Genomic DNA, 19,084 nt, shown 5'->3' on the forward strand with positions numbered 1-19,084 from the left:
GTTTTTAAATTGAGCAGAAGAAAACAGATGAGTTTTGTTTTAGGTCAATGGTTTTGAGGTACAAAGACAGGAAGTTGAGGATGTTCACTGACTACAGTTTTATTTGGGTTACTCATAAATGCCATTATAATACAGAAGGCAAAATAAGAGCTGCATATATTAAATATAGATAAAAAGTTAATACTTCTACATTTATTAATGATACTGATAATACAGGAACTATCGTTAATAATAAACTGTTGGTGACAGAAGTTATGAGAGCTTTCAAAAGAAAGGATAGGAGATGAGAGATTGAAATTAAGTATGGGTAACAGTAAAGATATTCATGAATAGTGAGGATAGGGAAATGCATTTCTCTCTGATTTTCAGGATTAAGATTTGAAAAGAAGAAATTATTGTTAACAAATGGGGACAAATTATGGAGACTATACAATATATTTGTAAAGGGTGGAGGTTATTTGATTTATTTCATTTAAAAAATAAATTTCAATAGATTCAGTTACTCTAATCAAAATAGGATGTCTGTAACTCCATTTGTGTTATCTATTACACAGAAAGAAATAAAAGGCATTGTTTTTTATTTTTTTTATTTTTTCATTAGTGTAGGAATCAAGACATAACCCCATAAAAAGAGGTGCTGTGCTGTGATAAAGATAGGAGTAAACTGGGGTTATTTAACCTAACATTTTTCTTACAGTTATTACATTTGTATTAGATGGCGACTGTAATAAAAAGAAAGGAAGATAGTGGTCTGTAAATACATGCACATTTTCCAGGGAATAGCACTTGAATATGGAGGCAGGAGAAGACTGCAAGAAAATTAAAGAAAAAGTGAGCATGCACAACACTGAAAAAAATGAGAGGTATTTTAAAATTATATAATAATTATATTACATAGAGAAATGGAGAGAGACTAATGAAGAAATAAAAAGGCAACAAAGTAAAGAAGGTAAAAATTCAACGGAGTAAAAGTTTGGGAAGATTTGTATGGCAATTATCAGTAAATAAACTTGTTGTCAAAGGGCAAAAGAAAAAGAAGCACATATTAGAAAGGAAGTGCAATGTATGGGCAGACATTGAAACAATGGACATATTTATTAAACTGTTTTAGAGAGCCAAGTTATTTTGGAAGGATAATCAAGGAAACAGTCTTGCCTTTATTTGGAAACTTTGGATAGCAAGATGTACCGCAAAGCAAGAAATGAGACTGTTATGAAATCAGATAGTGTATTAAGTTTTGGTTTGGGGTTAAATGATTGGGGGGTTAACACAAGGATAAAAGACAAAAATATATGAAATTCTTTATTGTATACATGTAAATATTGTATACAATTTTAGAGGGTTATAAATAAGGCTATTCTGTTTTAAGAGAAGATACTCTTTTTGATAAGTGCCCTGGGATCTTTCACATTCACCTGGGCTACCACCAACTCAGGCAAGTAGGACCTCAGTTTAACATCTCATCTGAAGGATGATATCCTGAAGTTCATGCATACTCAAGGTATGGTCTGACCAAGAGTCTGTAGAGTGTAAGCATTACTTTTCTACTTCTGGATTACATTCCTCTTAGGTTCATAGGTTAACATTAATCATTTCGGCGGAGTTTTAGTAGCCTAGCCACAGTATCCGAAATTATAGGTACCCATTTATATTAATAAACTATGCCTAGTTTTGACCCCTTTCAATGAGGGTTTGAGGATCCAGGGCTTATGTGTATGCAGGATTGACCACTCATTCAATCCAGGTTATTGAAAAAGTGCAAGGAGCTACTTTGCTTTAGCAGATGTTTAAGGTGTTACTTGCTTTGTGGATATGCAGAAGGTCAGGGTGCATAGGACTGGATCCTTCAAGGCTTTGCAGGCTAGATAGAAGTCACCCTTCATGAGTTTGTAGGAAAGAGAGAAAAAAAAAAGACAGAGCATTGTAATGCAGTTTTGGTTACTCAGAGAAGACATACCCATGACTAATTTAGTGAGAAAATGCTATGATCTCTCAAGATAGATGAGATATTTAAAACAAGAACATATAAAAAGAGGACATTATACTGTAATCTGGTCCTGATGAGGGAGGAGTACAGAGGGATGATAACTCTTTTGATCCAAAAGAAACTCTGATGGTGATTAGTTTACCTAAATAAAGGGATTTATTTTTATTTATTTTATTTATTTTATTTATTCATGTTATTTACTTTACATTTGTTTACCGGGATAGTCTGACTGGATACATGTCCATATTCTGTGGAGGCCCAGGGAGAAAAGCACCAAAAAACACATTCAACAAACTGTTACATTTTTACAGTTTAAAACACAAAATAAACACAAATAAAAAGATTTGTACACAGATGTAAGCGAACACAACAAACAGATATACACAGATTATTAAATTTTTACTCAAGATGGAAAATTCTAGTCTTTTTAAGAATGATAGGGTATCGAATGCCTAGTAGGCTAACCTGGTAGTAGATCCAAGGAGATCATAGGATATACAAGTTAATAAACAAAGTGTAGGCAGAAGTCCTCCATGTGCACACGGGTGATAGAGTTAGTTTGGATTAGGACAAGGATATAGCTTGTTTTCTAAAGTACTGAATCAGACTTTTCTTGAACTGAGGTAGAGAGAGTTCAGATGTAAGATTAGCAGGAAGAGAATTCCAAGTTTTGCCAACAGAGTTAGCAAATAGAGATTCTCCGTCTGTGTTATTGGATTTGAGAGTTTGAATTAGTAGTCTTTCAGATGAATGAAGTGCACTACAGTTACTCTAGGGGGTGATGAGATTTTTAAGTACGGGTGTATTATCTGGTTGGTAGAGGATCTTGCGTGCAACTATTAGTTGGTTAACCTGAAGTAGGTTAGGCAGGTCAAGCCATCCTAGTAGATTTAGGTTAAGACAGTGATGAGTTTTGTAGGCTGCACTGGTAGCAAATCTAGCAATGTGATTGTAGCTGCTAGAAAGCTTATTAAAGTCAGTTTTGCTGAGGTTTGTAAATAGAGGGGAAGCATAGAGGATGGTGGAGAGTAGATGTGTACGAGCAATTACAATTCTGGCTAATGGCGTTAGGAAGGGCTTGGTCCTATATAGTGAGGCAAGTTTTTTAACGGTTTTAATAGTTTTATTAATATGCAGATCAAACAAGGTTATTATCGATTATAACTCCTAAGAATTTGGTTGAGACATCTGGGGAAATAATGGTGTCGTTCTTGTATTTTAATGTAAAGGTCATATGGGGTAGACCTGCGAGTGGGGGAGAAAAGCAGCAGTTTGGTTTTATTAGGATTTAACATGAGATGACGGTTAAGGAGCCAATTTTCAACTATGTCAGAAGTATTTTAGGATAGAATCTGTAACTCTGTAGGTAAAGTGTCGCAGCATACTATGGAGTCATCCACATATTGAATGCGTGTTGCATTTGGGATGACCTTATAAAATCATTGATGGAGCCTTCGGGTACTCAGAGGGTGATGGGTAAAAGGGTGAATAGTTTGTCTGTTGTCTGCAACTGAGATAGGATTGAAACCAATGGATGGCCTGATCCTCTAGAGAGATGGATTTCAGAGTGTTTATGAGTATTTGATGGTTTACCATATCACATGCCTTTGAAAGATCGAGAAAGATAGCAGAGGAAAGTTTATTATTGTTTCAGTGTTGGTTAATGACATTAGGGAAGGAGAGGGGGGCTGAGGTTGTACTATCGAATGGTCTAAAGCTATGTTGGGTGTTGGTTAGAAGATTATTCTGGACAGTTCAGGAGTTGATTATGGATGCATTTTTCCATAATTTTAACCAAGGGTGACAGAATAGCTATGGGTCTATAGTTTGACAGGTCAGTACAGCTGTCCCCTTTATGGAGTGGGATGACAAAGGATATCTTCCAGATGGAGGGGATGGATGCTTCAGTTATAGTTCTATTGATCAGGATAGCAACGGGGTATGCTATGGCATCTGCAGCATATTGTAGATATTCTGCAGGGAGTAGATCAACAGACAGGGTGGTAGGCTATAGTTTCTTAAGTAATGTTTGGACAAAAGATGTGCAAACTGGTTTGAAGTTAAAGGAGAGTTGGGAGCTGGGTGTAGTGGCTGGAGAATATGGGCATCTGGGGGATAATTGGTTATCTAGGTTCTGGATGGTTGTTGTAAAGAAGCTATTAAAGATACTGGCAATTTCTTCAGGGAGGTTTTGGTTAGAATCTAAGGGGGCAGGAGTGGAGGATTGTCCTGGACTAAGGAGTAATAGATTTTCTTGTCTAATGTGGTGGATTTTTTTGTTTCATTTCTTAGCTGTCTATATCTATGTTGATCTATGGGTTTTTTTGTGGTCCATGAAGTGGCCCAAGCCCTATTTCTAAGTAGGATTTTTTTGTCTGGTTCCTTTTGAGAGCCAAGGAGCAACTTTTGTTTTGGTTCTAATAGTCCGTGCTGGTGCATGGGTGTTAAGGATGGATAGGAATTTGGTATTAAAGTAATTTATTGCTTCTTCAAGTGGTAATTGTTTCAGAACTGACCAATTGCAAGATTTGAGTTCATTTTGGAAATTTGTGCAGTTGAAATTCTTATTGTTCCTTATTGTTTTAAAAATGGACTGGTTGTGGATATCAGCTTTTTGCCTGATTAAATAGGTGAGGAAGTGATCACTTACATCATCAGGCAAGGTCCCACTCTTGTATTTGAGGGGATGGATGTTAACAAGAATCCAATCGAGAATACTTACTTTATTGTTGGGTTTACTGATTCTAGTGGGGGAGGATATGACCTGTGAAAATCCATAAAGATTTATGTGGTGAGTGGGGGGTTCTGAGGAACACATGTTCCAGTCTACGTTGAAGTCCCTAAGTACAATGGTTTCTTGGGGGTAGTTGCTGGATAACCAATGTAGGATATCTTCGAGGGTATTTATGTTATTGCCTGGGGACTATACATACAGATGAGATTTATACATTTGTTCTTATTAATGTGGAGCTTAGTGATGAGCATTTCATCATTGCCAAATAGGGATATTTGCAGGGCATTATTAGACACATCAAGCATGGATTTGTACAGAAGAGCTACCCCACCTTCCTTCCTATTGGTTTGATCAAGCCTTGGGATGTTATAGCCTGGTGGTATAATTTCATTATCTGAAGTAGAAGGTTTTAGCCAGGTTTCAGTTAGACATAGTATGTCTGGGGAAAGAGCATCAAAGAGGGCATGTAGGTGTTGAATCTTATTGTTTACACTTCTAATATTTAGGTGACTGATCAAGAGTGAGTTTGGGGGTTTGTCTAAGATTTGTGTAGTAGTGGGACAGTTAGTAAAGGACCGAGAGCCAGTGGATGAGGACGGGCCAGGATTTGGGTGGATATCTCCATTCATTGTCAAGTTGCATTGTAATCTGATTGTGGGCTTCCAGATTTTAATTAATAGACTTTGGTATCCTTTGGTTTTGGGGCTGGCATATCTTGTTCTAATGGGATGCTGATACCTAGTAAGTAAGGTGTTAGATGGGAGGGGATGTATTAAGTGTTCAAGCTTGTGTGTAGCTATATAAGTGGAGGTTTGGCCTTTTGGGTAGTGGAAACCTGGGTGTGTATTATATTCACAGGCAGTAAGAAGATATGGGACAAGCAGAAAGGGTAGCACGGAGTATAGTGGTAGTATTTTAATTGGTTTCATTGCAAGTAACATTGGGATTATTGAGGTTGACTTTTTCCTAGTTTCCCAAGAACAATGGATACACAGTGATCAAAAGATAGTTCATCCACAATGAACATACTCTAGTCTTAATGAAGGAGTCAACTTTCAAAATGGGTGTTACCTATGTGATAGGGGACCGCACTACCTAGTTTTGACAAATGACATAATGCTGCATATCTTGGCATTTAATTTTAGGCTGTGGTCCAGGCATCACTTATCAGTCCGAGTTAGTCTCTTAAAGAACCTGGAAGTCAAAACAGAAGCCAATTACAGCTCCAAGTTTCAGTCATTTGCTAACTTGGTCAGCCTTAGGCCTTTGACGTCAACCCTGACAGAGAAGTACATAAGCAGTCCCTGGACCAGCCCCCTTAGGGTCACTGTTGGTAATTACTCTTTTTGAAGACAGCATGCCTCTGAAATGCTACCAGTGTTCCCTTCAGGGTTATTTGTATGATCTCTTCTACCACAACAATTACTGATGAGTTATCCCAGTTTTCATCCACAGATTTTTTTTTATTTTAAAACATCAGTTTAATAGTATTAATACTCTGTATACTGAATGAACTAGCCCCACTTAGAAAATAATACATAAAAACTAATCCTATCCCTTGCTACCAACAGCTGAGTAACTAGTAAGAGAAAAGGACACATCCTGGAAAGCATGGGCCATATTCAGAAACACCAAACACCACTGGCAATACATCCAGCTAAGAAATCAACAAAGTCAAAATACTGATAAGAAGAAACACATCAACCTAAAGAATTCACAACAAACATTTAAAAAGTTTTGTACAACACTAAACAAACTCCTAAAACACAGAAAGGTTTCCCAACCAAGCCCATCTACCACAGAAACTGATGAAATCATTGTTTCCATGTTCAACACACATTGTATAGAAACTTCTACATCCACAATCAACCAGTCCCCAGATAAGAGTGTTCATCTTCATCTTTACAGAACAAATAATTATACTCATCCTCATCCTTACAACACTAGAACAATCATACCCCATCCTCGTCCTTACAGCACTACATTATACAGTATCAATACTCATTTATAGATCCATTTAGGAAGCTAACAGCCCAGTAATCTGCAAGCAATCTTGTATCCTGCCTTTATACAAAGCAAGAAATTCTGTTAAACTCAGCAACTATAGATCCACTGCCATTGTTACCTGTGAACTGGGGAATAGGTATCAGTACATACCTTGTTATTAAATAGCAGATAAAATAGGAATAGAGACTGACAGATCACCATGTAGCGAGATATTGGATACTAGCTACCTCACATCGATAATTAATTGTGAATAATTGCTTCTTGTAAAAAAATAGACAAACAAAGCTGGCAAGCACTACAAGAAAAGAATTAAAAAAGTAAAAGGAAACATGGTTTCATTTAATAAGTGGTGAATACCTACAGTAACAAAAGGGAAAAGGATGACTAATCAGAAGACATTAGGATATTCTGAAAACAAAAAGAGGGAGGAACACTTGAGACTGTATATGGTCACTAGAGGAGAAAGTTATTAGCTGTGTCAAGACTATATGAATAAAAAAACACACACACAAAAAAAAAAACAAACAAAAAAATCAGCAATGTCTCTCCCCTTACCAAATTCACATTCTGTTTTAAGTATTCTGGCATAAAACTTTGGTATTACACAGTGACATCCCCATTCTGGGCCATCTCTGCTCCAAGTAGCTGACACATACACACACACACACACACACACACACACACACACACACACACACACACACACACACACACACACCTGGGAAAGGCTGGCACAGATTTACCTGCTGTACCCTCTTCTACCCAGACTATAAAGTAGTTATCACTGCCACCAGACACTACCAAGCCAGCTACCTAAGGCTCTTGCAAGGGTACCCACTTATACTGAGTGAAATTAATATTAATACAGATGGTAATGTTGACCAAACAGCCAGGCTTCAGGAGTGGCCACAGTGCCACTAATAGATGCAAGTACTCTCAAATGTTAAAATATTCTTTAAAGGACAAGCCACAATGAAAAGTTTAAATATATTTAATAATAAATAATAAAAGAATATGAAAACACAAAATATCTATTTACAGTAAACACCACAGTTTCAATCATAGGAAATATTTAAAAATAATACAGCTGGAAAGATTCACACAGTTTACAGAAAAACAATGCTTAACTACTTTCTCTATATTTTCCTGACTGCTCTACAGAATTACTGTTCCTACTTACTTAATAGAGCAAGGCAAGATGAAGTAGGCAAGGGATCCTTCTATGTCAGGTTCAAAGAAAAATACTGACCTGACACTTCTGTCTCACCTAATATTAAAACATTATTTCTGGACAGAATAACATCACATGCATCTGGTCATCTGACGTCTGGTTCGCATGCAACACCCCCATTACTAGAAACCTCCAGGATTTAGCACCTACATGTCAATAATACACACACACACAAGAGCACTGCTCAGATCTGGTGCAGCTTCTGGAAGTCACAAAACAAACTTCTCCTCCTACAGAGACTAACATGCTTCTTACAGACATTGCATCTCTGGCTTCATTCAAAACTGTGAGATAACATCTTTATGGCCTAACTCCAGTAATTTAATTTCTTACTGCTTCTCAAAGTTAGCTGGAGCTGAGCTTAACCTCTTCTCTTCTAGTATCCTCTGTTAAAACATATATATTTAAACAGTTACAATACAGTACAGTTTGATATACATGTATATTTATTTTCTGTCCAGCAGAGAACACTGCTGATACATTTTATACACAAAAAACTTTACAAGTACATTTTTAAACACAGGTATCTGTACAAATCAGTTTGATATACAAATGACATATAATTGGTTAAAGAAAATTCCAGCTATCTTTACCACATATGTTACACATCCACTGCCCTACTTCTCCTGGTATAGCTGGCATATACACTTTTAACCATCAAGAAAACAATATTGCTTTTTAAGCTGAATGATACTTAACTACTGAAACCAGGGTTTCATAGTTCTGCACCATCACTTCCCGGTAAAGGTCTTTATCTTCTTTTCTTAACATCTGCCACTCATCTTCTGAGAAAGTAACAGCAACATCTTCAAAGGTTTCTGGTACCTAAAAAGGACACAAAACACAATACTTCATCTTTTATTTTACTATATGAAATACAAAATGATAATTTCTTTTTTGACATATGACACAATTAACATTTATTGCTGTAGTATTTATTACAAAAGTGAAGTGGAATGCAAATCTACCTCCCATTCAGCCACAAGCTTGTTAAAGTGACAATGAGGCACCATCTTCATGAACACTGCATGCAGTACCACTCAGTCTGTTATCCTTTGTGCGTTTATTATTTAACAACTAGCTAAACAAGCAAGATTACTTGGAAATGGTTCTAGAATATTATTTATTAACTGAAAGGATAAAGAAAAATATGAGGAATTTGTTTTAAGAATTTTTGTCATGGGTAGAGCAATTAAATATTACAAATTTAATAGAAATGTAAAAAGTTTATATACAAATGTTCTAAGAATAAAGAGCAAGAAGATGAATTAGAGCTTTTAAAATAGCAATATAATATTCAGATTATAGTAATAATGGAATCATGTAATACACATATTGCATTTATACCATTTTACACTAAACATAGTTTAGTAAGATCTGAGCGAAAACAGGGTAGTTTGTTGATATTGGTCCACTACTCAGTCATAAATAGTTTAAATCCCAAAACAAATCAGAAGAAGTAATGGGTATTTTGCTAAAGAAAGTAACTCCCTTGGGAGTCTGTAGATTGTTAGAAGCATACAAGAGAACAAACATTAATATTCTTGAACACTAAATCTTTCTAACTACATTAGAAAGCTATTTAGATGGTTTGCTAAAGTAATCTTTGGCACTTTTAATTATTCAGGTATCGACTGAAAGAGGTATCAAAAAGTTAATATATAGAATCTTATTTCTTGGATGTACTAACTGAATTTAATATTAAACAAAAAGTGGAAATATCAATTAGGGGTTCAAATATACTGGATCCAATATTAGACAAACTAGAGCATTTATTAACAAAATATGGCTCACTCCATTGCAACTTCAGATCATAAAGTACTGTTTGATATACAATCTTATTCAGCTGTGCAACAGATATGTGCATTAAGGTATAATTTAAAAATATTAGATTAGAAGGCCTTAAACAGTGATATTACAGGAGAACAATATCAACAACAGCGTTCATGTTCAGCTAATGCTTTTCCTTACTGAAAACCACCTCCTCTCTCACACCCAACATGGTTTCCATCCTGGCCATAGCACTATAACTGCTCTACTTTCATTCCTAGATATAGTCAATCATGCTCGTGACTCTGGCAAAATAGTTTCAACAGTCCTACTTGATCTCTCTAAGGCTTTTGACACTGTCTCCCATACTCATCTCCTTAGTCACCTATCTAACCTTAACCTCTCCGACAATGCACTATCCTGGTTCTCAAGTTACCTTTCCAACAGACCTCAAGCTGTAAAATGGAGAAAAGGCACCTCTAACTTTCTTCCTACCCCCACTGGAGTTCCCCAAGGTTCCATTCTTGGCCCCGTGCTTTTCAATATCTTTATCAATGACTTCCACTCTACCATCCCAAATACTAAAATCGTACAATACGCCGATGACTCCACCTTAATCTGCTGTGCACCAATCTCCCTGAACTTTTAGCACACACACAAAATGCCTTCTCTACCACTGAGAACTGGATGCTCCATAATCACTTATCTCTAAATGCTAACAAATCTAAAATACTACTCTTCCCCCCCACAAAATCCTTCCCTCTTGACAAAAAGACCTTCAAAATTAGAAGCCTTAAAAATTCTACCATAGAAATTGTCCCCTATGCCAAACTTCTTGGGGTCACTATCGATGAAAACCTAAAATTTGACACCCATGTTCAACTCAACATTATGAAAACACATCAAAAACTTGGCCTGTTATACAGAAACTTCCACTATCTCTCTCCTTCTTCTAGACAAACACTTGCCACTACCTATCTTCTTCCCTCACTAATGTATGGTGCCCCTCTATTTACTAACTTATCCGCCTCCACCTCCTCAAAAATGGAAATTTGTTATAACAAAATTTCTAAATTCACCACCAAAGCCAAACACTCCTCCCATCATTGCTCTGCCCTCCAGTCACTAAACTGGCTAGAACTCCCCAACCTTATAGACTACCTCCAACTTACCACTGCCCACAGGCTATTATTTAACCGCTCTAAATGTCCTGCACTATACAACATCCTTCAACCATATACCCCTAATAGGCCACTTCGATCGGCCCACCTAAACCTACTCAATGTCCACAAACCGGGCAGCACCTCCTTTCTTTTTCCTTAGCCAAAAAGTGGAACTCTCTCTCCTACTTTAAGATTGACAGAAAATCCTAATAATTTCAAAACACTACTCCATTCCTACCTGTTTTCTAAGTGGAAGTGCAACTGCACTTCCCCCACCTAGCCTCCTCACTGTACATATTAACAGTAATGCTATTCAATTTCTTACTACTATCAACCTTGTTCATATCTACTTATTGTTACTGTTGTCCTGTGTATATATGTCAATACTGTAAATAGTTTGCTCTCCCTTTATTCCCCTCCCTAACATTTATGCTTGTTCTAGCACTCTACTATTACTAGACTCAGACTCTTTGTAATCTTTTAATCATCCATTTCAATATATGACTGATATGTTATGTAAACACCATTCCTTTTTATTGCCTCTGTATCACAAATTACCAGCATTCATACCATGTAGACTGACGGCTGCATCCTTATGTATCTGTACCTTGAATCTTATGTTAATTTTTATCTTTTGTATTTTTGTTTTTATCTTTGTGTTTTGTAATGTGGAGCTTTTCTCCCCGGGCCTCCACTGAAAATGGGCTCCTGAGCCCAGTGGACCTCCCCGGTCATCAAACTGAAATAAATAAATAATAAACATGGGGGGAAACGGAATGTTGTTTACATCTAGCAATATCTGTAATATGTACCTTGAAAAGAAAATGAGAATCAGACTAAAAATGAGGGTACATTGTTAAACCTTGTTGGAACCTGACAATATATCGAGGCAATTAATCCGTTTAATGTCAGATAAAATACTCTCTTCATTAATGGGGAGATACAGTTGCCTGTTGTAACAAGGATTTATAGCCAATGATTGGAGAAAACCCTATGTTGTTCACATATTTAAGGGAAGGAATAAATCTGATAAGATGAATTACCTCCCAATACGTCTCACATATTCTTTAGGGAAATGTTTTAAGAGATTTATATCAATGAAACTTAAGGATAGTTATTACGAGCCAGTACTGGATAATAATCAATATGGGTTTATTAACAGTAAATCCAACCTGAATGACCAAATAATGTTTTATGATAAAGTTCTCATCTTAAAAGATGAGGGCATAACTTCTGTTGTACTCTACCTGGATGTTTCTAAACCATTTGACTGTTTAAGACAGTAGATTATATAATAAAATGTTTATATAGACAAGGTAAATTCTTACATAATTAAATGCATAATTAATCGGTTAACCAGACACGAAGTGTGTACTTTTACAAGGCCCTCAAATCAAGCTGGAAGAAATTTCCCAAGGATCAGTGCTGGGACTCATTTAACAAGGCATTTTCTGAAATGCTTACTTCATTAACATTTTGGTTAATAAAATAGGACGATGACTATAAAATAAGAACCAAATTTTTTGTAGTCCGTTTCTGACATATGAAGTTTGGAAACCATTAAAAATACAATTCTCCAAGAGAAAAAAAGCATTAAACAAGTAATGTATTTTGACAGGTTGGGACTTTTTGTCCTACATAGTATATATTACATAGACTGGTAAGAGAAAAAATTTGTCTGGGATTTAAGGCATTGACCAATGAAGATTTAAAGAAAAAATATCCAAGAAAAAGACACAGGGTTCTAGTTACAGAATGGATAACAGGATAATAACAAGGGATAGAGAAGTTCCACAAATGATACTCGGATTATGGAATAAAAGTCTGCTTGTAGTTAAAATTCTAACTCATTAAGTACCTTTAGTAAAAATTTGATGATTTTATGGGGACAACAAATACAAATTTCAGTTATCAGAGCAGTGTTGAAGGTCCATGATGACTGAAAATAGCTACATTAAACTATGAAACTCTACACAGACTTGATAATAGTGCATTTCATAAAACAATATTGCCCTAGTCTCCATATCACATGTGACTGGCAGTCTGCACAAGTATCAGAACTGTTCAGTGCACACTAGAAGCTGACAGCTGTCTGTAGTGAGTGACAGCTGTTTTACATAAACAGAGCCTCTCAGGCTAACCTGTTCATCATACTGGTCCTATGCACCTTGAGTTTCACCCCCTTCCCATTTTGCAAACCTTCTTCAACACTTTGTTCTACATAATGATTCATTTTGGTTCATAGGCAAGTACCAAACCCTTGTGAACCATTTTAAGCCTAGCCAATTTCCCTTTTGTTGTTTGAATTAACCTGTCCTGTTTGGTGTTAGATTGTGTTTGCCTATCTCATGGCTGATAACTGTATATTACCCTTAGTGAGAAGAAAGTACAGTTTTGTACCTACCATAAATGTAGATGTTCGAGTGTATATATTGCTGCAGTCATCACACTTGGGTTATCCTGTCATCAGGCAGTCGGCCGAATCCCAAAGCCTTGGTCCGGCATCGGCTGTTGTCGCTTCTTCCCTGACGTCAGTGCGACAGGGGTATAAAAGAGGTAGCCAACGCCATTTTCTTCAGTTTTTCTTGCCCCAGATGTCAGGTGCCCCCAACTAGGAAGGCAAAACAAAAAGCTATGCAAAAATTCCTTAGAAGATAAACAATAGTACTAACTATTAGCAAATACACCATATAGACATGCATCCAATTGATTGATGAACATGGAGCTATAACTAACACCCTGGTATGTAGAGGGGATGGTGGGAGGGTAACCTGGACTGCAGCAGTATATACACTAGAACATCTACACTTATGGTAGGTACAAAACTGTACTATGTTCATCGTGTTATACTGCTGCAGTCATCACACTTGGGTTGAATCCCAAAGCTATGGATGGGTGGCTGGTACTAAACTGGGTTAGGCGAAGCTAGGATGCCCTGCAGCACTGCAGTGGCAAAACCAGCTCTGGATTTTGAGTATAAAGGAAGGTAGTAGTGCTTAGTAAAAGTGTGCACTGAACTCCAAGCAGCTGCCTCCAGAATGTCCTTGGTTGGAACCCCCCTGAGAAAGGCTGCTGAGGTTGCTGTAGCCCTGGTAGAATGGGACCTAATATTAACAGGCACTGCTTTCCCATGGTGCGAGTAGCAAAAGTGGATACAATGTGCTATCCATCTGGAGATAGTCTATTTTGAAATGGCCTTTCCTTGTGAACCTGCAGCATAGGATACAGAGAGCTGGTCAGTTTTTCTGAAGGTCTTTGTCTTATCTAAATAGTAACGTAGCTGTCTGTGAATGTCCAAAGAGTGAAGGAGTCTTTCTCCTTTATTCAGGGGGTTTGGATAAAAGGTGGGTAAATGAATGGTCTGATTTAAAGCCACACTGGATACTACTTTTGGCATAAAGGTAGGGTTAGTTTGTAAAGAGACCCTGTCCTGATGGAAAATGATGAAAGGTTCCACTGCCATAAGTGCCTGTAGTTCTGAGACCCTGCGTGCTGAGGTAATATCCAGCAACAAAGCTGTTTTCCAAGACAATTATTGTAGTTCTGCTGAGAATGCTGGTACGAAAGGAGGCAGTGTTAATTTTTCTAAAACGAAGTTCAGGTCCCAAGCTGGTGTTGGGGGCTTTCAGGGGGTCTTATATTCTTAGCCCCTCTGAGAAACTGCCGTAGTAAAGGGTGTGAGAATATTGGAGGATCCGTATTGTATTGAGCTGAAATGGCTGAAGCATGGATCTTAATGGATGAGAATGAAAGGCCTTGGTGTAACATCTCAGTTAAGTATTGCAGTATTTGAGGAATGTTAGGTATCCAAGGATTTTGGCCTTTAGCCTGGTTCCATGCACAAAATCTTTTCCATTTGTCTGAGTAAGTTTTTCTGGTGCTGGGCCTTCTGGCCTCCATAATGACATTCTGGACGTCCTTTGAGAGAAGTGTTGATTGAAAATTCAAGGTATTCTCCATGCAGCTAAATTTAAAGTTCTGAGCTGGCTGTAAAGTATCAGAGCAGTAGTGGGAATTGAGGCAAGATCCATGGAGGGCTGTGAGTCAAGTTCCTTAGTAATGGGTACCAGTGCTGGTGTGGCCAGTCCAGAGCAATGAGGATCATTTGTGGTCTCTCTGATCTGACTTTCAATAATACCTTGCTCAGTAGAGGTAGTGGTGGGAAGGCATAGACTGCCAATGCTGTCCAACTGAATGATAGGGCGTCCACTTTCCAGGCTAAGGAGTGATAAGTCCTTGTGCAAAATTTCTGTAGTTGGCAATCGTTGGGGGAGGCAAATAGATCTATGTCTGGACATCCCCACCTTTGAGTTATCATTGAAAATACTTGTGGGTGTAGTCTCCACTCATGAGGATCTGCCATATTTCTGCTTAATTCGTCTGCCAATGTGTTTCCCTTTCCTGGTAGGAATTGTGCTTGCAGTTGCACTTGGTAAGTCAGTGCTGTGTTCCACAAGGTCATTGCCTGTCTGCATAAAGGGTAGGAGTGTGTTCCTCCTTGTTTGTTTATGTACCACATCACTGTGGTGTTGTCTATCCTTATTAGTAGTCGTCCTGGTGCAAGAGGTCCTTGAAAGCTGTCAGTGCATTTTGCACAGCTAGCATCTCCTTTTGGTTGATGTGAAGATGCATTTGTTTTGCAGACCATTTGCCCTGTATGCACTGTCCTGCCATGTGTGCTCCCCAGGCGTAGTCTGAAGAATCTGTTGTCATAGTTTGGTTTGCTGGAGGTAAGACGAAAGGAAGACCCTTGTTTATTTGACATGCTTGAGCCCACCATAGGAACTCTTTTTGAAGGTATGGAATGAGAGGTATACTTGATTCGAGGCTGTGCCTGTGTTGAGACCATACACTTTTCAGGTACCATTGTAATTTCCTCATATGCAGCTTTGCATTTGGGAGTAGTTGAATGCAGGATGCCATGAACCCCAATGCCTGCAGGATTTTCCTTGCAGTGAGCTGTGTAAAAGTTGCCATCTTTTTGGAGTATTGAGTCAATTGTTGTTGTTTGTCTGGCGTGAGAAAAGCCATCTGGGCTGTTGTATTTAAGCTGACACCCAGGAATATTATTTGTTGCGAGGGTATTAGCTTTGACTTCTTTTTGTTTACCGTGTACCCTAGGCAACAGAGCAGCTTTGTTACAAATGCCAGATGCTGTAATAAAATGTCCTTGCTGTCCGTTTGGATCAGGCAGTCATCCAGATATGGATAGATTTGTATTCCTCGTTGTCTGCAATATGCAATTACTGATGCCAGGCATTTTGTAAATACTCTGGGTGCAGTAGACAAGCCAAAGGGCAATGCAGAGAATTGATAATGCGTTGTACCTGCCAAGAATCTGAGGTATCTTCTGCAATCTTGTCTGATAGGGACATGCAGGTATGCTTCTTTGAGGTCCAACGTTACCAGCCAAGACTCCTTGCCCAGCATGGGAAGAAGCTGCTGAAGTGTGAGCATTTTGAATTTGGGTACCTCCAGGTATGTGTTTAGAATTGAGAGGTCTAAAATGGGCCTCCAGGCTTTGTCCTTTCTTGGGACTAGAAATAGTCTTGAGTAAAAACCTTGACCTTGCTCCTTTGTAGGCACCTTCTGAATTGCTTTCATATCCATGAGAGCTGATATTTGCGCTTGTGCCTCTGCCCATTGGTTTGGAGGCAGATTTGGTATGCCTCTCATCCGTGGTAAAGTGTGGAAATGAAATCTGTATCCTCAGGTAATAATATCCAGAACCCATTTGTCCTTTGTTATAATGTGCCAATTTTGTGGAAATAAAGCCAGTTTTCCTCCCAAAGGTGCTGCCACGGTAATTTTGCTTGGCAGGCGAAGAGGTAAGTCATTGTGTTTGTTTCCTTGAAGGGTTGAGATCTTTCGTCTCTCCCTCTTTGAGATGTTGTTTGCCATTGTCTAGGCCTGAAAGAACCTTGTGGCTGGCCTCTGCCCCTAGGGCGTCTGTACCTACCTCTTTGGGGTCTGTCTGATGCAGGAAAGGACCAGTTTTTTGATGACCAGTTCCTGCTGAAACGAGGAGGTTGTACCTGTAAAAAATCTTTAACTGTTTGCATAGATTTTGCCTTTTCTTCCATTTTTTTTAAAACTTCCTCTGCTTTGACACCAAATAAAACATCTTTCTGCAATGGAGCATCCAATAACTTTGCTTTGACATGTTCTGGTAAGGCTTGTTCTTTAAGCCAAGCATGCCTACGAATTACAGACCCTGTGACAGCTGCTCTACATGAGGCTTCCAATGAATCAAAACCACACTGTAAGGTATGCTTTCCCACCTGTTCTGCTGCATGCAGCAAATCCTGTATGTCTTTGAAATCAGGTTGTTCTGTCTGAGGGGTCATTTTCTGTTTTAACTGTGTAAGCAAGTACTGTTGGTATTTTAGCATGTGGAATTGGCAGTTTAAGGCCCTCATGGCCAAAGTGGCAGACGTATACACTTTCTTTCCCCATCTTTCTAATGCTCTGGAATCTCTTTCAGAAGGAAGTGGATTCTTAGCAGTAGAGGCCTTAACCCCTTTGGGACCCTGGGAAATGGTTTCTGGGTCTGCAGTAGGACATTTATATAGAACCTTATGAGTGTCAGGAACTCGGTAGTATCTGTCTGGTTTAGCTGGTGCTGGAGGTAAAGAATCTGGGTTTAGACTAGATTCGGAGTAAACATCATCCAAAATGTCTAAAACTGGAGGAATTGCTAGGGGTCTATGCTGTGGAAGAAGAAGAAACTACCGGAGTCTTTTCTTAGAGTCAGAATAATCTTGGCCTTCCCAGTGGACATGTTCCCTCAAGGTGTGTAAAGTTTCCCCAAAAGAATAGTCTTCAGGGGGGGGAGACAGAGGGAATGGACTCTTCAGCATCTGAATCTTCATAAGGAAGGAAGGAATAATCCTGGTCCTCAGAGTTGCTTGAGGAAATGGATGCTTGGTCAGGGGAGGGAAAATCTTCCTCCAGTCTAGGCCTTTTGTCAGGGGGGGGGGGGGATCCCCTGATAAGGGTAATTAAATCCTCAGCCATCTTAAGCATCTGTTTTTTAGCCATAGGGGCCTGTGGGGGAGTGTGTGGACCCAGCTTCCTAACTTTCAAGGGAGCTTTAACATAAGACTTAGCAGAGATAGTTGTCGGTTTGAAGACACCTTCAGAAACCGAAGGCCTATCCAAAATTTCTGGATCACCGTCAGGACTGGCGTCCGAGGGGTGAGGTGGAACCGGTTCCTGAGGCCCAGCTGCATCGGTCTGGGAGGCCGTCAGAATTTCTGAATCAGCGGTAGTCAGGGGCTGCATAGGCGCCTCGCTGAAAACCGGAGAACCGGCGTCAGGCCTGGCTAAGGCCTCGGTAACTGGTCTTGGCCTTGGCTGTTTGTCCTTATCTTTGCGTTTTTTAAAAATTGCTGATGTCGGTTGCTCCGATGGCATGCTATAGTTAAAATTTTCTGCCAAAATAATGCTGGGCGAAATCTGCCCGACGCTTAATTGTACGTTTGTTGAACCTAGCACAAAACAGGCAACCAGAGACGTCGTGGTCTGGGCCTAGGCAAGGAATACAATGAGAATGAAAATCCTTATGAGGTATTTGCTTCCCACAAGAAATGCAATTATTAACTTTGTCTGACATTGGTCTGAGGCAAGAAAAGTTTCCCCAACGGGGTACTTAGCTTTAGAGAAGACTTTGGGCTGAAATTCGATTCGAAAATCTCAGGAGCTGGCCGACCGGCACTTGCGAACTGCTTCTGCTTCGGGCACCGCGCGGCAAGAAAGAATGAAGAAAATGGTGTTGGCTGCCTCTTTTATACCCCTGTTGCACTGACGTCAGGGAAGAAGCGACGACAGCTGACGCCAGACCAAGGCTTTGGGATTCGGCCGACTGCGGGACCGCCTGACGACAGGATAACCCAAGTGTGATGACTGCAGCAGTATAACACGATGAACATCTGAGATCCATCCATCCACAACCCCTTTTTCCCATTTTTACACATGGGGTTGGGGTGTCACTTCAACAGTGACAATCATTTAGAGCCAAGGTTTACATCGCCAGGTGGCCAGCCCTGCCGCAGTAGTATTTCCACACCTTGCACTCGCAAGCATACTCACACCTATGGACAATTTAGAGTGTTCAACCCACCTAATGCATGTCTTTGGAATATGGGATGAAACTGGAGCACCCAGAAGAAACCCATGTGAACACAGAGAGG

General features: G+C 39.0%; 1 protein-coding gene across 1 annotated transcript in view; it reads right to left on the minus strand.

Annotated features, from left to right (window-relative positions):
• Positions 1-8,494: 8,494 nt before the first annotated feature.
• LOC122813847 (zinc-binding protein A33-like) overlaps positions 8,495-19,084 on the minus strand; it is an 81,890-nt gene continuing 71,300 nt past the window's right edge. The window contains exon 4 of the mRNA XM_044086384.1: positions 8,495-8,784. Coding sequence (XP_043942319.1) covers positions 8,638-8,784 — 147 coding nt within the window. The 3' untranslated portion in view covers positions 8,495-8,637. The remainder of the gene's footprint in view (positions 8,785-19,084) is intronic.

Source organism: Protopterus annectens, chromosome 10.part0, assembly GCF_019279795.1.
Source record: "Protopterus annectens isolate FY-2018-M chromosome 10.part0, PAN1.0, whole genome shotgun sequence".
Classification (NCBI taxonomy): Eukaryota; Metazoa; Chordata; order Ceratodontiformes; family Protopteridae; genus Protopterus; species Protopterus annectens.